This window comes from Pseudoliparis swirei, chromosome 9, assembly GCF_029220125.1.
Source record: "Pseudoliparis swirei isolate HS2019 ecotype Mariana Trench chromosome 9, NWPU_hadal_v1, whole genome shotgun sequence".
Classification (NCBI taxonomy): Eukaryota; Metazoa; Chordata; class Actinopteri; order Perciformes; family Liparidae; genus Pseudoliparis; species Pseudoliparis swirei.
The window spans coordinates 1,647,134-1,668,894 of NC_079396.1; the positions used below are offsets into that span (position 1 = coordinate 1,647,134).

Sequence of the window (21,761 nt, forward strand, 5' to 3'; positions counted from 1 at the left end):
GACGATGGCCTCTGTGACGAGGTCATCGACCCTCAGTCGTCTCCATGTGGTCCTCTGCCTGTTGCACGCCACCTCGTCTCACCTGAGGCCGGAGGGGGGGAGTCACAGTCACAATCAGCTGTATCGGCCGTGTGCGTGTGCACATGCGTGTGATTTGACTCCGGTCACACGTGCATGCTCTCCTCGTACATACATGTTATCGACAGCAGGATATAAACAATCCAACGATCCAGATGAAGTGTAAACCCCGAGGTTCAGTCCAGTGAGGCCGATGTGTGACGTCCCATCTGGGGGGGTCAGGTTCTGTGTTCTTGGAGGGCTTGTTTAAGAGGAGGGGGAGGGGCTTCTGCGCATTCGGAGACACTCATTTCCTCCAGAAAATGACTTTAGAGGAAATGCATTCTGTATTTGATCTTTCCTCTACCTGAGCCCCCCCGGCGTCTCCGCCTCTGTTTGGTTAGGGCGTGTTGGATCTTTATCGGCAGAGCGCCGGCCCGTCCTCTAACCTCATTTATGTGCTACGGCGCCGCACGTGCACACCTGTCTGTGATCTCCACTGTGATCTGTCGCTGGCCGCATGGCGTCTCTCCTCGGCGCCCGGCTCGACGCGGCGTGGCACGGAGCCGGGCGCCGGTACCGCCGCTCAGGAATTCAGAGAATCTGCCTCAGTTCAGATCTTTGACTTGAACTGGAGCCAATAAATACATTTATACACACGTAGGCTTTGTGTGAGCGTGTGTGTGAGTGTGTGTGTGTGTGTGTTTGTGTGTGTGTGTGTGTGTGTAAAAGGCCTGGAGGAACTTTATTTGTGCATTTGTTCCAAAGACTTTCCATGTAATGATTGACAGGACCTCACTGTGACATGTTTACAGGTGTTGGCTCACACACAGTTTGACTGTCACATCGTTCTCGGCTCTAACATTTAGTTCAGGACAATTTGATTGACACCACAGGCGCCACGAGAGGACATTTCTTTGTGGGCATTCCCTCCTCAATTAGCTCTCTCCAAACCCAGTGTTTGAAGGAAACCCTTTTATTTGACCCTTGACCTCCACTCCACAGGCTCACACCATCAGGGCTGCTGTCTCCGCCTCATGGGTCCACCTTAGTAGGTGGCCCACAAGCTCCTGTACATAAGACGTAGAATCAGAAGGAGCATCGAGCTGCAGTGCTCAGACTAGCCACCAACAAAGATGCATATATGTATATATGTATATATATATTTTTATATATATATATTTATATAAATATATACACTACCGTTCAAAAGTTTGGGATCACTTAGAAATTTCCTTATTTTTCAAAGAAAAGCATTGTTTTTTTCAATGAAGATAACATTAAATCAATCAGAAATACACTCTAAACATTGTTAATGTGGTAAATGACTATTCTACGTGGAAACGTCTGGTTTCTAATGAAATATCTCCAGAGGTGTATAGAGGCCCATTTCCATCAACGATCACTCCAGTGTTCTAATGGTACATTGTGTTTGCTAATCGCCTTAGAAGTCTAATGGATGATTTGAAAACCCTTGAAAACCCTTGTGCAATTATGTTAGCACAGCTGAAAACTGTTTTGCTGATGAGAGAAGCTATACAACTGGCCTTCCTTTGAGCTAGTTGATTATCTGGAGCATCACATTTGTGGGTTCGATAAGACTCTCAAAATGGCCAGGAAAAAATAACTTTCATGTGAAATTCGCCAGTCTATTCTTGTTCTTAGAAATGAAAGCTATTCCATGCGAGAAATTGCAAAGAAACTGAAAATGTCCTCCAGCGGTGTGTACTACTCCCTTCAGAGAACAGCACAAACGGGCTCTAACAAAAGCAGAACGAGAAGTGGGAGGCCCCGGTGCACAACTCAGCAAGAAGACAAGTACATTAGAGTCTCTAGTTTGAGAAATAGACGCCTCACAGGTCCTCAACTGGCAGCTTCTTTAAATGGTACCCGCAAAACGCCAGTGTCAACGTCGACAGTGAAGAGGCGACTCCGGGATGCTGGCCTTCTAGGCAGACTGGCAAAGAAAAAGCCATATCTGAGACTGGCCAATGAAAAGAAAAGATTGGTATGGACAAAAGAACACAGGCATTGGACAGAGGAAGATTGGAAAAAGGTGTTATGGACAGATGAATCCAAGTTTGAGGTGTTTGGATCACACAGAAGAACATTTGTGAGACGCAGAACAGGTGAAAAGATGCTGGAAGAGTGCCTGACACCATCTGTCAAGCATGGTGGAGGTCATGTGATGGTCTGGGGCTGCTTTGGTGCTGGGAAAGTGGGACATTTGTACCAGGTAAAAGGTATTTTAAATAAGGAAGGCTATCACTCCATTTTGCAACGCCATGCCATACCCTGTGGGCAGCGCTTGATTGGAGCCAATGTCCTCCTCCAACAGGACAATGACCCAAAGCACACCTCACGTGAAGGGAAGAAGCAGCTGGTATGCTGTCTGTAATGGAGTGGCCAGCACAGTCACCAGATCTCAACCCCATTGAGCTGTTGTGGGAGCAGCTTGACCGTATGGTCCTCAAGAAGTGCCCATCAAGCCAATCCAACTTGTGGAGGTGCTTCAGGAAGCGTGGGGTGACATTTCAACAGATTACCTCAACAAATTAACAGCTAGAATGCCAAAGGTCTGCAATGCTGGAATTGCTGCAAAAGGAGCATTCTTTGACGAAAGCAAAGTTTGAAGAAAAAAATTAATACTTCAAATACAAATCATTATTTCTAACCTTGTCGATGTCTTGACTATATTTTCTATACATTTTGCAATTCATTTGATGAATAAAAGTGTGAGTTTTCATGGAAAACACGAAATTGTCTGGGTGATCCCAAACTTTTCAACGGTAGTGTATATATACATATACATATATGTTTATAAATATATATATATATTTATAAACACATATATATACGTATATTTATATGTATATGCATATATATATTTATATATATATATGTTTGATTAAAAGAATAACCATTTATGGACATATTTATTCTTTTAATCCAACTATTGTCTTTCATTTAAGTTATATTAATTATTCGTGTATAGACTGAGATTTCACAAGATGTTTGGTCGTGGAAAGTTGGTTTAAAGTCATGGAAAGGTCATGGAAAGTTCCTGGAAATCCATTGGTCCCCATGAGTATGAACCCTGTGTTCCGCTCATGGATTGGGTATCTCCACCGGCAGAGAGACGTCGGTTCAATGCCGGTACGCCACTTTCCTTTTTCCATGAGCAGGATGCTTCTGACTGCATCTCAAACCGCCCCTCGCCTCGCCGGGCGAGCCGCGACTCGTCGGCGTGTTCTGAAGCATCAATAGGACGGAGGACGGCGTCTCTGTCGTCGCCTCTCAGCCCCCATCAGGCTCCGTGAGCCTCGGGACAGAGAGACGGACACGTTGCTCAGGGCAGCTGTTGAACTCTTCCCTTCAGTACGGGTTCACGCTCATGGAGGTGGTTCTGTGTGGTAATACCCTGACTGACCTGCAGGGTTTGTACGCTCATGGAATTTAAAAAAGGTTATTTGCAGATCTGGAAAAAGTCATTGAAAATTTCACAAGATACTGTATTATTATAATTGTATGTTTTGGAATTGTCATTGTTAGTTTAAATACTACATTTTCTCATTTTTTCATGTATACAGGACTGTCTCAGAAAATTAGAATATTGTGATAAAGTTCTTTATTTTCTGTAATGCAATTAAAAAAACAAAAATGTCATGCATTCTGGATTCATTACAAATCAACTGAAATATTGCAAGCCTTTTATTCTTTTAATATTGCTGATTATGGCTTACAGCTTAAGAAAACTCTAAAATCCTATCTCATAAAATTTGAATATTTCCTCAGACCAAGTAAAAAAAAAGATTTATAACAGCAAAACAAAATCAAACATTTGAAAATGTGTTTCCAGGTGTTTCGAGTTAATTAGACGATTCAAGTGATTTGTTTAATACCCTACTAGTATACTTTTTCATGATATTCTAATATTTAGAAATAGGATATTTGAGTTTTCTTAAGCTGTAAACCATAATCAGCAATATTAAAAGAATAAAAGGCTTGCAATATTTCAGTTGATTTGTAATGAATCCAGAATGCATGACATTTTTGTTTTTTTAATTGCATTACAGAAAATAAAGAACTTTATCACAATATTCTAATTTTCTGAGACAGTCCTGTATACCTGAGATTTTACAAAATGTTTGGTCATGGAAATTTGGTTAAAAGTCCTAGAAAAATAATGGAAAATAATGGAAAAATAATTGAAAAGTAATTTAATGGAAAAATAATGGACAGGTAATGGAAAAGTCCTGGAAAAGGTCCAAATCTATTTCTAAAAGTATTATCTCCTTGTTCCCCTTTAACATCACCCCCCCCCCCCCCTCACTCTTTTAGTCTCACTCTCATACATCCTCGCTGACGGCCGTTGTTCAGACTCAGTGGTGCAGAGAGCTAGTGACCCGCTGAGGGAGGGAGGGAGGGAGGGAGGGAGGGAGCGAGGGGGCGAGCCACCAGAACCTGTCAGAGCGCTGCAGCTCACGAGCTCCTCTGGTCCATTAAGAGCATCTCCTTCTGGGACGTCAGGCAGCCACAACTATCACAACAATATATTTATATACATATATATATATATATATATATATATATACATATATATATATATGTTTGATTAAAAGAATAACCATTTATATGCATATTTATTCTTTTAATCAAACTATTGTCTCATTTAAGTTATATTAATTATTTGTGTATAGACTGAGATTTCACAAGATGTTTGTATGTATATACAGGACTGTCTCAGAAAATTAGAATATTGTGATGAAGTTCTTTATTTTCTGTAATGCAATTAAAAAAACAAAAATGTCATGCATTCTGGATTCATTACAAATCAACTGAAATATTGCAAGCCTTTTATTCTGATTTATTGCTGATTATGGCTTACAGTTTAAGAAAACTCAAATATCCTATCTCTAAATATTAGAATATCATGAAAAAGTATACTAGTAGGGTATTAAACAAATCACTTGAATTGTCTAATTAACTCGAAACACCTGCAAGGGTTTCCTGAGCCTTGACAAACACTCAGCTGTTATAAATCTTTTTTTTTACTTGGTCTGAGGAAATATTAAAATTTTATGAGATAGGATTTTAGAGTTTTCTTAAGCTGTAAGCCATAATCAGCAATATTAAAAGAATAAAAGGCTTGCAATATTTCAGTTGATTTGTAATGAATCCAGAATGCATGACATTTTTGTTTTTTTAATTGCATTACAGAAAATAAAGAACTTTATCACAATATTCTAATTTTCTGAGACAGTCCTGTATACTCTAGATATGTATTATTTAAAATCTATTTATATGCATGTATTTGTGTATATATCTATACATGTATGTGTTGTAAATATATTTATATATTTACAACACATACATGTTTTTAGAACATACAGATTATACACTTTAATCTCTGTCTCTTTTTCTATATATATTGTATATATCTATATTATTTTAAATCTATTTATATGCATGTATCTATGTATGTACTGTATATATATATATATACACACATATGTATATATGTATGTATATATTTACATATAGTTGCATGTATTAATCTATATATATCTACAGGATCTATCTATATATTGAGAGAGAGAGAGAGAGACTCAGGGTTTGTACGCTCATGGAAAACCTGGAATAGTTATGGAATTTAAAAATGGTTATTTCCAAGCCTGGAAAAGTCATTGGAAATAAATAAAATCCCAAAGTTTTGGAATAGTCATGGACATGTTGTTATATTCATATGTTTATATGTTTAAAGTCCTGGAAGTCCTAGTCAGCATGTTTATGAACCCTGGAGACGATCAGAGTTAAAGATTATTAAACTGAATCATAATCACTGCAGAGGAGCCACAACAGTGTTGTGCAACCTTTGGTCCGGACCATTTGCTGTTGTTTTGGGGGACATCTCCAAGGTCTTCACTGTGTCTTCATCTCCAGACACGCCGAGGGGGAGGGGCTCTAAGATCTCCTTTTACACACAGAGAACTCCTCCAGAGTCAGCGGGGTCAACATGGTGGTCATGTGACTCCAGGAATCTGAACGCATAAAAATGTGTTGAAACAGGAATAATACGTCTATTTATTTACAACTGCTGGTCCACTCAGATCATAGACATATATACGGAGTGTTTCTATTTCTAAAATAATGGAATGATGCAACCCTGGACCCAAAAGTGTTGGATTTTCTTTATTTTTAATTTTTGTTTACAACTAGGGAGGGAGAGAGAGAGAGAGAGACTGGGAGGAAGGGAGGAGGGGGGGGGGGAGAGAGAGAGGGGTATGGAGAGAGACTGGGAGGGAGGGAGAGAGAGAGAGAGACTGGGAGGGAGAGAAGGAAGGGGTGAGGGATGGAAAGAGAGACTGGGAGGAAGGGAGGAGGTGGGGGAGAGAGAGAGACTGGGAGGAAGGGAGGAGGGGATGATGGAGGGAGAGAGAGAGAGACTGGGAGGGAGGGTGAGAGAGGGAGGGAGGAGCAGCTTCACTCTGCTAGAGCAGCCTCTCTCTCTCCTCTGTCCTTATCCTTCTAGACCTTTCTGCAGCATTTGACACCGTGAACCACCAGATCCTGATCTCTTCTCTTCAGGACCTGGGGATCTCAGGCACTGCACTCGCGCTTTTCTCTTCCTACCTTAAAGACCGCACCTACCGGGTAACTTGGAGAGGATCTGTGTCTGATCCTTGTCCTCTCACTCCTGGGGTTCTTCAAGGCTCCGTCCTGGGTCCCCTCCTCTTCCTCTCACTATGGGGTTCCTCAAGGCTCCGTCCTGGGTCCCCTCCTCTTCCTCTCACTACTGGGGTTCCTCAAGGCTCTGTCCTGGATCCCCTCCTCTTCCTCTCACTATGGGGTTCCTCAAGGCTCCGTCCTGGGTCCCCTGCTCTTCCTCTCACTATGGGGTTCCTCAAGGCTCTGTCCTGGATCCCCTCCTCTTCCTCTCACTATGGGGTTCCTCAAGGCTCCGTCCTGGGTCCCCTCCTCTTCCTCTCACTATGGGGTTCCTCAAGGCTCCGTCCTGGGTCCCCTGCTCTTCCTCTCACTATGGGGTTCCTCAAGGCTCCGTCCTGGGTCCCCTGCTCTTCTCTCTGTACACAAATTCTCTCGGCTCTGTCATTCGTTCGCATGGCTTCTCCTACCATAGCTATGCTGACGACACCCAACTGATCTTCTCGTTTCCACCGGCCGAAACAAAGGTGGCGGCGCGAATCTCTGCCTGTCTGACCGACATCTCTCAGTGGATGTCTGCTCACCACCGGAAGATCAACCCTGACAAGACCGAGCTACTATTCCTTCCAGGGAAAGGCTCCCCCACCCATGACCTTACTACCACCTTCAACAGCTCTGTGTTGGCCCCTACCCTGACTGCCAGGAACCTCGGGGTGACACTAGACAGTCAACCTGACGGCCAACATCGCTGCGACGACGCGTTCCTGTAGGTACATGCTGCACAACATCAGGAGAATACGGGCTCTTCTTACTCAGAAGGCGGCGCAGGTTCTGATCCAGGCTCTGGTCATTTCACGCCTCGACTACTGCAACTCCCTCCTGGCAGGTCTACCTGCTAAGGCCATCCGACCTCTGCAGCTCGTCCAGAATGCAGCAGCTGGTCTTCAGCCTCCCGAAATTCACCCACACCACTCCGCTCCTCCGATCTCTCCACTGGTTACCGGTGGCTGCTCGCATCCGCTTCAAAACACTGGTTCTGGCGTACCGTGCTCTAGACGGATCGGGCCCCGTCTACATCCGGGATATGGTCACACCGTACACCCCGGCACGTTCGCTCCGCTCGGCAACAGCCAATCGACTTGTGACTCCTGCACCTCGAGCTAATCACTCGAAATCCAGACTGTTGCTGTCCTGCTCCTCAGTGGTGGAACGAGCTCCCCACTGACATCAGGACAGCAGAAAGTCTCTACATCTTCACCGGAGACTGAAAACACATCTTTAGACTATATCTGGATTAAAACACAGATTTGCACTTCAGTGGCACTTAAATAGCACTTACTTATGGTACTTTTGTAGTTCGACTATGTTGAGGAAATGTTACTTCCTGTATTCTTGTTGTTCTTATTTTGTACTCTAGGTTGATGCACTTATTGTAAGTCGCTTTGGATAAAAGCGTCTGCTAAATGACATGTAATGTAATATAAAAGGAGGGAGGGATGGAGGGAGGGAGGGAAGGAAGGAGGGAGGAAAGGAAGGAGGGAAGGAGGGAGGGAGGGAGGGAAGTAGGGAGGGTTCAGACACACCTCGTTTACCATCATGACCTCCAGCCAACGGATCGTACCACTAATGATCTAAACCCACGAGCTGTATTGCTCGTTTAATTCAGGTGTGGTGATGATGTCACACGTCTTTGAACACCTCACCTGTTCAAGGGAACACACAGGAACACACACAAGTCAGAACACTCACCCTGCAGCACACAGGCACACAGGGCACACACAGGAGCACACGTCAGGAACACTCACGGCTGCACGGAGGGCAGCTGTTACCCGGCAACCGGGAACCTCCTGATTGGAACACACACAGAACACACACGCCACCTCCACCTGCACCTGAACACACAGGAGCAGTACTGCATCGTCAGCCACCTGCAGGTCAGAGGTCACGGGAACACACACAGGAACACACACACACAAACACACACAGGAACACACACACACAAACACACACAGGAACACACACAGGAACACACACAGGAACACACACACAGGAACACACACAGGAACACACACAGGAACACACAGGAACACACAGGAACACACACAGGAACACACAGGAACACACACAGGAACACACACAGGAACACACACAGGAACACACACACAGGAACACACACAGGAACACACACAGGAACACACAGGAACACACACAGGAACACACACAGGAACACACACAGGAACACACACAGGAACACACACAGGAACACACACAGGAACACACACAGGAACACACACAGGAACACACACACAGGAACACACACAGGAACACACACAGGAACACACACAGGAACACACACAGGAACACACACATTGGAACACACACACACACACACGTGAACACACAGTCCATACGGACCCTCGTGAGGTTAATCACACACTCCTTTGTTCGCATCACGTTGCATGCTGGGAATCCCGTTCTTTTCCTCCAGTCTTTAAACACATCGCACCCTGTATGAAGGGGTGTGTGTGTGTGTGTGGGTGTGGGTGTGTGTGTATGTGTGTGTTTGTTCTCTCATCCTTCAGTTTCCACTCGTTCATCTTCATTTGTTCACCTGTCTGTTTGTTTGGAGTTTGGTTTCCATAAGGAAGCCCCCCCCCCCCCCCCCCACACACACGGCCCAATATCAGTGTCGACACATGTCAGACACACCTTTGTCACACACACACACACCCTGCAGCTCGCTCACTTCCTCTTTCTCTCTGTCTCCGGCTTTACCTCACGTGACCTCACGTGACCTCATGTGACCTCATGTGACCTCACGTGACCTCACGTGACCTCATGTGACCTCATGTGACCTCATGTGACCTCACGTGACCTCACGTGACCTCATGTGACCTCATGTGACCTCATGTGACCTCACGTGACCTCACGTGACCTCATGTGACCTCACGTGACCTCACGTGACCTCATGTGACCTCATGTGACCTCATGTGACCTCACGTGACCTCACGTGACCTCACGTGACCGTGACCTCATGTGACCTCATGTGACCTCACGTGACCTCACGTGACCTCACGTGACCTCATGTGCCCTCGTGACCTCACGTGACCTCATGTGACCTCACGTGACCTCATGTGACCTCACGTGACCTCACGTGACCTCATGTGACCTCACGTGACCTCATGTGACCTCGTGACCTCACGTGACCTCATGTGACCTCGTGACCTCACGTGACCTCATGTGACCTCACGTGACCTCATGTGACCTCACGTGACCTCATGTGACTTCACGTGACCTTGACCTTTCAGTCAGTTGCACACACAAAGAAAAGTGACTTTCAAACTTTAGACTAAAGTGTTGTGAGGTTCTTCACCTCCCTCCCTCCCGTCTCTCTCTCTCTCTCTCCAGTCTCTCTCTCCCTCCCTCCAGTCTCTCCCTCCCTCCCTCCCCCCAGTCTCTCTCTCTTCATTGATATTATTATATATAATAATGAGTGGTGGCTCATGACAGCAGGTCCATCTCTGTGTGTTTACGTGTGATGCAACAGGCGGCTACAGCCTCTCTTTCTCCCTCCCTCCCTCCCTCCCAGCCTCTCCTCTTCCTTTCCTCCCCTACGGGACTCCTCCCGACATGTTCCTCCTTCCTCTCGGCGTGTCGGTGCCTGCTCCGCCTCCTCGTCGCCTCGGGGCAGGAACATCCCTCAGTGTCGACTTCCAGGTGAAGGGTGATTGACAGCGTCTGATTGGGCGAGGGGCCCCCTCCCACAGAGCGGGGGGGGGGGGGGTGAGCTGTCGTAGAACATCCATCCAGGTGAGGCGTTGCTCTCAGGCGGCGCTGTGTGTTTACGTAGCTGCTGCGAGGCCGGGGTGTTAAAAGAGGGGGGGGGGGGGCTCATTGCAGGGTGTAATGAAGATGAGTGACTCACTCGCTTTGTTTAGTTCATTACAGGTTTACTTTATTGTTGTTAAAAGATAACAGGTTCATTTTAGCCACAATAAGCTATTTATTTGCAAAATATTAGTTATTATTTGCACAGATTGAATTGTATTTGTATTCTAGTAAAGTAGTTGAAAACTTGTATTAGTTTTTTTTGTCTGATGGAGCGACCTGGTTTATTTGAAAGTGATTGAAAAGTCATTATATTTGAAAAAGCGTCACAAAAAGTTGTTATTTCAATAATAATTCAACTACTTTGTGAGACGTGTGTTGGGCGTGAACGTCTTGCTTCCTCCCGAGTGGAGCGACAGTGAAAGTTTGAGTGGAACCTCGAGTGTTCACGGAAAGAGGATCAAGGAAAGTGAAGGAGGAGGAGGAGGAGGACGACATCAGGGTGAGGAGGAGGAGGAGGAGGAGGAGGACATCAGGGCGAGGAGGAGGAGGAGGACATCAGGGCGAGGAGGAGTAGGAGGAGGAGGAGGACATCAGGGCGTTGGCTGATGGACTCCAGGGACGTCCGAGAGGTTTGAGGAGATCCTTCATGACGGACTCCTGTGAGGGGAGAGCAGACGGAGACACAGAGAAGTGTTTAACTTCAGACTTACATCGGTGCTTTGTCGCAGCAGAAAGACAAAGAGCCGAGCGCACCAGGCCTGACTAATGAGAGATAAAGGAGAGCTCGGAGGAGGAGGAGGGTCTAACTCGTGTTGAACATCCAGCTTTAAGCGTTCTGAACAAACCCGAGGGAAAGAGAAGAAACACAACGTGAGGAACAGCTCCAACAACGACGATGTGGTTCATATGAGGAGAAGTCTCCTCCTCAGTGAAGATATAACCTTCACTCACGACAAGGAGACGCAGTGAAGGAAAACATTTTATTTTTATATCATCATTATCACCACAATCTAATGGAGGACGCCAGAAAGAAACTGTGTGGAGAGGAATGTCCTCAGCAGCTCTGGACGAGGGTTACGGGAGGAGAGGGAAAAAACACACACATACAAGTGGGCGTCACTCACACACACACACACGCTGTCACGACTCAAAAAACAGGACCCAAAAGCACGACTCCAATGTTCAGGGCAATCAAAAGGATTTATAAAAAAACAGAAAATCACAGCTATGCTGGTAAAAGACTTGAACAAAGTACAAAACAAAATCACAACTATGCAGGAAAAGTAAACCAGGACAAAAGACGACACTATCAAGAACGATCAGGACGAGACAAGAGACAAGACGATCTGACACAAGACACAGGTAGACAGGCTTAAATACACGAGGAAATGGGGAACAGGTGGACACAATCAGGGGTGGAGCAGACAATCACACCAACGAGGAAACACCGGGGAAGGAAATAAAGTTTCTGAAATGAGAGAGGACAGTTACTACAAAATAAAAGCGGACATGGAAAACAGGACTTAAACTTAACACAACCGACGAGACATGACACACGCTCACACACACGCTCACACACACACGCAGACACACACACGCAGACACACACGCTCACACACACGCTCACACACACACGCAGACACACACACGCAGACACACACACGCAGACACACACACACACACACACGCAGACACACACACGCTCACACGCAGACACACACACGCTCACACACCACTCTCAGCACACTTTGGGCATTTCTTTTCGGTCCTCGGACGAGTCTCTTTGCCGTGTTGTTGTTAGCAGCTTAATTGCCATGACGACAACCTAATTAAGAACGGCGGCGCTGGAATCCGCCGGTCCTCTGCGCCCCCCCCCCCCCCAATATACCCCCTCTTCACCCTTTCTCAGAATCTCTCTCTGCCGGCCCCCTTCTTTGTCCTCTTCGTCAGACAGAGACCCTCTAGTCTGAGACCCTCTAGTCTAAGACCCTCTAGATTGGGACCCTCTAGTCTGAGACCCTCTAGATTGAGACCCTCTAGTCTGAGACCCTCTAGTCTGAGACCCTCTAGATTGAATCAGAATCAGAATCAGAATCAGAAACAGTTTTATTGCCAGGAATGTTTACACAAACGAGGAATTTTTTTTGGCGGAAGGTGCAACATTTGGACATGACAAACAAACAACAATCAACACGACAGAAAGACAACAAATAATGTGAAAGTGTTTGGGTGTGTGCTTCAAGTGGTGTGTTTTAGTTAAAAGTGTATCTTACGCGTGGCGTGTGTTTAAGTTAAAGTGCATGTAAATAAAGTGGCATGTGTGTGGAGGAGGCCTCAAGTTAAAGTGCATGTTAAAGTGACGTGTGTGGAGGAGGCCGTCAGGAGGGAAGAAGAAGGAGGAGGGAGGAGGTGGGAGGAAGAGGGAGGAGGAGGAAGAGGAAGGAGCGGGAAGAAGGAGGAGAGAGGAAGGTGGAAGAAGAGGTGGTAGTCCTGGGGGTGACAGTCAGTCAGTCCGGGTTCCATTGATGAGCCCGACTGCCGACGGGAAAAAACTTTGGTGTGGCGGGTGGTCTTTGTCATGATGGACCGCAGCCTCCTCCCCGAGGGGAGGGACTCGAACAGGGAGTGTCCAGGGTGGGAGGGGTCAGCGACAATCTTTCTGGCCCGCTTCAGTGACCTGGAAGTGAACAGGACCTGGAGGGAAGGCAGATTGCAGCCGATAACCCTCTCGGCCGAGCGGATGATGCTCTGCAGCCTGCACTTGTCTTTGGCTGTGGCTGCAGGGTGCCAGACGGTGATGGAGGAGCAGATGATGGACTCAACGATGGCCGTGTAGAATTGTACCATCATTCTCCCTGGCAGGTTGAATTTCCTCAGCTGCCTCAGGAAGAACATCCTCTGCTGGGCCTTCTTGGTGATGGAGCCGATGTTCAGCTCCCATTTGAGGTCCTGGGTGATGATGGAGCCCAGGAAGCGGAAGGACTCCACAGCGTCGACGGGGGAGTCCCACAGGATGAGAGGGGCGGGTGGGGCTGCATTCCTCCTGAAATCCACAACCATCTCCACTGTCTTTAGAGCGTTGAGCTCCAGGTTGTTCTGGCTGCACCAGGTCACCAGGTGGTCAGTCTCCCACCTGTAGGCGGTCTCGTCCCCACCAGAGATGAGCCCAATGAGGGTGGTGTCATCCGCGAACTTCAGGAGCTTGACGGACTGGTGACTGGAGGTGCAGCTGTTGGTGTACAGGGAGAACAGCAGAGGGGAAAGAACACAGCCTTGGGGGGAAACTGTGCTGGTGGTCCCTGTAGTCAGAGACCCTCTAGTCTGAGACCCTCTAGTCTGAGACCCTCTAGATTGAGACCCTCTAGATTGAGACCCTCTAGTCTGAGACCCTCTAGTCTGAGACCCTCTAGATTGAGACCCTCTAGTCTGAGACCCTCTAGTCTAAGACCCTCTAGTCTGAGACCCTCTAGATTGAGACCCTCTAGTCTGAGACCCTCTAGTCTGAGACCCTCTAGTCTAAGACCCTCTAGTCTGAGACCCTCTAGATTGAGACCCTCTAGTCTGAGACCCTCTAGTCTGAGACCCTCTAGATTGAGACCCTCTAGTCTGAGACCCTCTAGATTGGGACCCTCTAGTCTGAGACCCTCTAGTCTGAGACCCTTTAGATTGGGACCCTCTAGTCTGAGACCCTTTAGATTGGGACCCTCTAGTCTGAGACCGTCTAGATTGGGACCCTCTAGTCTGAGACCCTCTAGATTGGGACCCTCTAGTCTGAGACCCTCTAGATTGAGACCCTCTAGATTGGGACCCTCTAGTCTGAGACCCTCTAGATTGAGACCCTCTAGTCTGAGACCCTCTAGATTGGGACCCTCTAGTCTGAGACCCTCTAGATTGGGACCCTCTAGTCTGAGACCCTCTAGATTGGGACCCTCTAGTCTGAGACCCTCTAGATTGAGACCCTCTAGTCTGAGACCCTCTAGATTGGGACCCTCTAGTCTGAGACCCTCTAGATTTGGACCCTCTAGTCTGAGACCTTCTAGTCTGAGACCCTCTAGTCTGAGACCCTCTAGATTGGGACCCTCTAGTCTGAGACCCTCTAGATTGGGACCCTCTAGTCTGAGACCCTCTGGATTGAGACCCTCTAGTCAGAGACCCTCTAGATTGGGACCCTCTAGTCTGAGACCCTCTAGATTGGGACCCTCTAGTCTGAGACCCTCTAGATTGAGACCCTCTAGTCTGAGACCCTCTAGATTGAGACCCTCTAGATTGGGACCCTCTAGTCTGAGACCCTCTAGATTGGGACCCTCTAGTCTGAGACCCTCTAGATTGAGACCCTCTCCGTTTGAGGCCCAAAGTGTTTGTTCCCGAGGAGCCGGTGGACTCTGGAGAGCAGCCTCACCTGATCCTCACACACCTCCATCCCCCCCTCTCTGTCTTTACCCCTTCCCTTATTCCACTCCTTGCTTCCTCTTCCCTTATGTCACTCCTTACTTCTTCTTCCCCTTTCCTTATTTCACTCCTTGCTTCCTCTCCCCTTATTTCAGCCCTTGCTTCCTTTCCCCTTCTTTCAGTCCTTGCTTCCTTTCCCCTTAGTTCACTCCTTGCTTCCTCTCCTCCCCCAGCCATTCTTTCCTTCTCCTCTCTCCATCCAGTGGATATAATCCCGTCCCCTCTGGTTCTCCACGTTACACATGAGATCTGTAATCTGCGGGTGACCCTCCGTCCCCAGGCCAAACCACTCGTCATGAAGTCATGGACATGAATCTTTGGGCCCGCGGGCCTCCAGGCTGACGCCACACGCACACGCCTCCTCCTCCCTGTGCCAACGCACACGCGTGTGCTCTCTGCCGACAGGAGTCAGACAAATGCTTCGAGTGTTCGTCGCAGCATCGCTACGATGCGCGACGCCACCGCCACAGCCACCGCATCGAGAACGCCATCTACCTCATGGACGCCCACGGGGACACCTGGTGGCAGTCGGTCAACGGTGAGCCGGGGGGGGGGGGAGGGGAGCCAGGGTGTGTGTGGGTATGTGTGAGTGTGTGTGATTGTGAGTGTGTGTGCACGTGTGAGTGTGTATGAGTGTCTGTGAGTGTGTATGTGTGTGTCGATAACATAAACAATATAATGATGTTTATTGTTTGTTGTTGTTTGTTGTGTATTGTTTGTTGTGTATTATTTGTTATGTGTTGTGTATTATGTATTGTTTGTTGTGTTTGTTGTGTATTATTTATTGTTGTTTGTTATGTATTGTTTGCTGTGTATTGTTTATTGTTGTGCATTGTTTGTTGTTGTTTGTTGTGTGTTGTTTGTTGTGTATTGTTGTGTATTGTGCTCGCTGCTTCGTGTCTATGAGGAACATGTTTTCTTCTTGTTGTCTTGTTGTTTCTGATCGTAAACGACATACACACTTCACGAGGGTTTAGCAAAAATACTGAAGTCAATATGAAAACGTTGGGACGGCGTGACATGAGACACCGCGTGACCTTTGACCTCCCGGGGGTGACGATGGAGGCCTGTCCGTCCTCTTGAAGGAGGGGCTTGTGAGGACGTCGAGTGACGGCCGCTTCCTCCACAGGTCAGGAAAACGTCGGCATCCGCCTGAACCTGGAGGCCGAGTTCCACTTCACGCACCTCATCATGAAGTTCAAGGTACGCACACCTGTGTGAGTGCACGTGTGTGAGTACACCTGTGTGAGTGCACGTGTGTGAGTGCACGTGTGTGAGTGCACCTGTGTGAGTGCACGTGTGTGAGTGCACGTGTGTGAGTGCACGTGTGTGAGTACACCTGTGTGAGTGCACGTGTGTGAGTGCACCTGTGTGAGTGCACGTGTGTGAGTGCACCTGTGTGAGTGCACGTGTGTGAGTGCACGTGTGTGAGTGCACCTGTGTGAGTGCACCTGTGTGAGTGCACGTGTGTGAGTGCACCTGTGTGAGTGCACGTGTGTGAGTGCACCTGTGTGAGTGCACCTGTGTGAGTGCACGTGTGTGAGTGCACGTGTGTGAGTGCACCTGTGTGAGTGCACCTGTGTGAGTGCACGTGTGTGTGAGTGCACGTGTGTGAGTACACCTGTGTGAGTACACCTGTGTGAGTGCACGTGTGTGAGAGCACCTGTGTGAGTGCACCTGTGTGAGTGCACGTGTGTGAGTACACCTGTGTGAGTACACCTGTGTGAGTGCACGTGTGTGAGTGCACGTGTGTGAGTGCACCTGTGTGAGTGCACGTGTGTGAGTGCACGTGTGTGAGTGCACCTGTGTGAGTGCACCTCTGTGAGTGCACGTGTGTGAGTGCACGTGTGTGAGTGCACGTGTGTGAGTGCACCTGTGTGTGAGTGCACGTGTGTGAGTGCACCTGTGTGTGAGTGCACGTGTGTGAGTGCACCTGTGTGAGTGCACGTGTGTGAGTGCACGTGTGTGAGTGCACCTGTGTGAGTGCACCTCTGTGAGTGCACGTGTGTGAGTGCACGTGTGTGAGTGCACGTGTGTGAGTGCACCTGTGTGAGTGCACGTGTGTGAGTACACCTGTGTGAGTGCACGTGTGTGAGTGCACGTGTGTGAGTGCACGTGTGTGAGTACACCTGTGTGAGTGCACGTGTGTGAGTACACCTGTGTGAGTGCACGTGTGTGAGTGCACGTGTGTGAGTACACCTGTGTGAGTGCACGTGTGTGAGTGCACGTGTGTGAGTACACCTGTGTGAGTGCACGTGTGTGAGTACACCTGTGTGAGTGCATGTGTGTGAGTGCACGTGTGTGAGTGCACGTGTGTGAGTGCACCTGTGTGAGTGCACCTGTGTGAGTGCACGTGTGTGAGTACACCTGTGTGAGTACACCTGTGTGAGTGCACGTGTGTGAGTGTGTCGTATGGCTGCATTCCACCATGTGACATCACGAGATCAGCCTCTTGAAGTCCATGAAGGGCGAGCCTCGTGACACAGGTTCCATTCCTCCCCTTTTCCCGCTCAGACGTTCCGGCCCGCCGCCATGATCATTGAGCGCTCGGCGGATTTCGGGCGCACGTGGCGCCCGTACCGCTACTTCGCCTCCAACTGCACCAAGACGTTCCCCGGCGTCCCCGCCAGCGGACTGCGGCACATCAACGACGTCACCTGCGAGGAGCGCTACTCCGACATCGAACCCTCGACCAACGGAGAGGTAGCAAGGCTCTAAAGACGACTCGTGTGACGTCTTGAAGGATCTGACTCCTCCTCTCTTCCAGGTCATCTACAAGGTTCTGGACCCGGCCATCCACGTGGAGGACCCGTACAGCCTGGACATCCAAGGCCAGTGAGACTCTAAACTCTGAAGCTCTTAGCAGCACCCAGTAGAGCACACGGAACAATGAAGGTTCCACCAAGAACCCTTCAAACCAGGGTTCTCTAAAGAACCGTGTCCTTAGAGAGTTCTTCAAAGAACCTTTAAAACATGGTTCTTAAGGCACCATTTCTGGTTCCACAAAGAACCTTTTATACCAGGGTTCTTTAAAGAAAAATGGTTCTTCAGTAGGTGAGTGATGGTTCTTTGTAGAACCACAAAGCCTTTAAAGAACCATTTAAGAACCTTTATTGTTCTGTGTGCATTACGCGGTGAAAGTATTGACAGCCTCACTTCTTTTGAAGTCATTAAAAACTCGTTATGCTGACTAATGAAATTCCAAATCGACCATAAATATAACTCTCCTCCCACAGAACCACTAAAGCGTCGGCTAAAAGTGATGTAATGTGATGTGATGTAATGTGATGTGATGTATTGTGACGTGATAATAATCAAAGCTCCGCCCCCCCCCCCCCACCACAGAGCTGCTGCGCATCACCAACCTGCGCATCAACTTCACGAAGCTCAACACGCTGGGCGACGACCTTCTGGACCGGCGCCACGACGTGCTGCAGAAGTATTACTACGCCCTGTACGAGCTGGTGGTGCGGGGCAGCTGCTTCTGCTACGGCCACGGCTCCGAGTGCGCCCCCGTGCCGGGGGTGGACGCCCGGGAGAACGGCATGGTGAGCACACACACACACACGTTGTGATGTCATTATGTTGTTGTGGATGATGTCATTATGTTGTTGTGGATGATGTCATCATGTTACGATGATGTCATCATGTTGTGGATGATGTCATCATGTTATTGTGGATGATGTCGTCATGTTATTGTGGATGATGTCATCATGTTGTTGTGGATGATGTCATCATGTTACGATGATGTCATCATGTTATTGTGGATGATGTCATCATGTTATGATGATGTCATCATGTTGTGAATGATGTCATGTTACGATGTCATCATGTTATTGTGGATGATATCATAATGTTATGATGATGTCATAGTGTTGTTTTGGATGATGTCATCATGTTGTTGTGATGTCATCGTGTTGTGATGATGTCAGTGTTGCTATGATGATATCATCGTGTTGCTATGATGATGTCATCGTGTTGTTGTGGATGATGTCATTGTGTTGATGTCATCGTGTTGTTGTGATGATGTCATCATGTTATGATGATGTCATCATGTTATGATGTCAGTGTTGTTTTGGATGATGTCATCATGTTGTTGTGATGATGGCATCGTGTTGTTGTGATGTCATTGTGTTGTGATGATGTCATCGTGTTGCTATGACGATGTCATCGTGTTGTTGTGGATGATGTCATCGTGTTGTTGTGATGATGTCATCGTGTTGTTGTGATGATGTCATCATGTTATGACAATGTCATCGTGTTGTGATGTCATCGTGTTATGACGATGTCATCGTGTTGTTGTGATGATGTCATCGTGTTGTTATGATGTCATTGTGTTGTTATGATGATGTCATCATGTTGCCATGGTTGCAGATCCACGGCCGCTGCGTGTGCAAACACAACACGGAGGGGCTGAACTGTGAGCGCTGCCGACACTTCCACCACGACCTGCCGTGGAGACCGGCGGAGGTGGAGAACCCACACACCTGCAGAGGTGGGAATGCACACACACACACACACACACACACACACTCATACGCACGCAGCCGGGCTCTGACATGAGGGTTTCTTGTAGATTTATGGTGGGATTAGGCAGGATAGGTGAAGAAGGACCACACACACACACACACACACAAACTCACACTCACACGTCACGGTAATGTTCCGCTAATTGGTTTTCGTTGGTTCAATTCCTCGCTGCGTGTCCCCAGAGTGCTCCTGCAACGGCCACTCCACCCAGTGCCACTTCGACATGGCGGTGTATTTGGCCACGGGCAACCTGAGCGGGGGGGTGTGTGACGACTGTCAGCACAACACCATGGGGCGCAGCTGTGAGAGCTGCAGGCCCTTCTACTACCAAGACCCCGTCAGGGACATGCGGGACCCCAGGGTCTGCGTCGGTGAGTCTCTGAACTCAACTCCTCGCTGTAGAACTGCAATAAAGGAACTGAAAGCTCAAATGTGGAAACTTTTGACCTGAATCATGTGGTAAAAAGAATCTGCCAGTGAGTTGAGGTTATCTCACCTGTTTGATACCTGGACATGAAGGTGCACTCAGTACCACAGGCGTCTCCACTGCGGTAATGTTTGATTGAACTCCTCCTGACCCCCCATTGAGCATCTTGATGCAAAAAGACATTTAAATAGTTCTTATTGTTTTTATCTTTTGTTTGTATTGTAATTTTAGTTATTTTCATTGTGTAGCTTTAAGGATGTTGTAATTATGTGATGTACTCAAAGTGTCTTTGAGTACTTTGAAAAGCACTATATAAATGTAATGCATCATTATTATTCTGATGATTATTATTAATAAATAGACTTATTTGTGTCAGTTTACAGATCTTCTCTGAGTCTTCCTGAAGTGATTTCCTCGTTGCTCTCTTCTTCTCCGTCTATTCAAAGTTTCCCATTTTCCTATTTTCCCCCTCTCCTCTCTTAATCTCCGCTCTCCGCCCGACCTTTGACCTCCAGACTGTGACTGTGACCCGGTGGGCTCTCTGGAGGGAGGCGTGTGCGACGGCCACACCGACCTGGACATGGGCATGATCTCCGGCCAGTGTCGCTGCAAAGCCCACGTCAAAGGCACGCGCTGCGACGACTGCAAGGAGGGCTACTACGGGCTGAGCCAGCACGACCCGCTGGGCTGCCAGCGTACGTACCTGTGTGTGTGTGTGTGTGTGTGTGTGTGAGCGTGTGTGTGTGTGTGTGTGCGTGTGTGTCTGTCGCTGCGTGTTTGAACTGTGTTTGATTGACTGTTTTTGGAAAGCAAAGCCACATCATCTGCATAAAGATCTGTGAATAGCACATCAGCCACTTCTTATTGTGTGTGTGTCTGTGTGTGTGCGTGTGTGTTTGTGTGTGTGTGTCATCAGCTTGCAACTGTGACCCTCGCGGCATCATCATGATGGGCGCTCCGTGCGACCAGATCAGCGGCGACTGCTCCTGCAAACGATACGTCACCGGTCGCTACTGCAACCAGTGTCTGGTCAGTAACTCATATAATCAGATTATTATATTATTATATATCCTCTGCTAGAAATCTGTTCATCATTTTGGATTTCAGGTTATACAAATGAAGAGAGGGGCGCTGTCTCTTTAACCCTTGTGTTGCCTTCGGGTCATTTTGACCCGATTCAATATTTAACCCTCCTGTCGCCTTCGGGTCAATTTGACCCGATTCAATGTTTAATGTCGGTGTTCTTTCGGGAGTCAACAAACAAACATAAAGTACCTCACACTTAAACTTGGGAAACAATATTAATTCTAATAATTTTCTGGAGATTTTAATAGCTGGGGTCATATTGACCTCAAGGGTAAAATATGTTAGTAAATATAAAGGTAACAGGAGGGTTAAACATTGAATCGGGTCATATTGACCCGAAGGCGACAGGAGGGTGAAACATTGAATCGGGTCAAATTGACCCGAAGGCAACACAAGGGTTAAGAGAAGGGCGCTGTCTCTTTAAGAGAGGGGTACTGTCTCTTTAAGAGAGAGGCACTGTGGCACTGTCTCTTTAAGAGAGGCGCGCTGTCTCTTTAAGAGAGGAGTGCCGTCTCTTTAAGAGTAACTACTGTATAACTATATATATACATATATATATATATATTACTCCCTGCAGCCGGAGTACTGGGGGTTGAGCAACGACCTCGCCGGCTGCCGACAGTGTGACTGCGACTTCGGTGGAGCCGTCAACAACAGGTGTGTTGTTGTTTACTTACCTACACACCTGTACATACCTGTACACACCTGTACGCTC

General features: G+C 47.7%; 1 protein-coding gene across 1 annotated transcript in view; it reads left to right on the forward strand.

The window, feature by feature from the left end:
- The first annotated feature begins 577 nt into the window (after positions 1–577).
- Positions 578–21,761, forward strand: part of lamb2l (laminin, beta 2-like) — a 37,336-nt gene continuing 16,152 nt past the window's right edge. Inside the window, exons 1-12 of the mRNA XM_056423480.1 lie at positions 578–633; positions 8,519–8,657; positions 15,409–15,541; positions 16,133–16,206; positions 17,518–17,706; positions 17,771–17,834; positions 18,349–18,551; positions 19,378–19,498; positions 19,716–19,904; positions 20,476–20,655; positions 20,877–20,989; positions 21,624–21,703. Coding sequence (XP_056279455.1) covers positions 578–633; positions 8,519–8,657; positions 15,409–15,541; positions 16,133–16,206; positions 17,518–17,706; positions 17,771–17,834; positions 18,349–18,551; positions 19,378–19,498; positions 19,716–19,904; positions 20,476–20,655; positions 20,877–20,989; positions 21,624–21,703 — 1,541 coding nt within the window. The remainder of the gene's footprint in view (positions 634–8,518; positions 8,658–15,408; positions 15,542–16,132; positions 16,207–17,517; positions 17,707–17,770; positions 17,835–18,348; positions 18,552–19,377; positions 19,499–19,715; positions 19,905–20,475; positions 20,656–20,876; positions 20,990–21,623; positions 21,704–21,761) is intronic.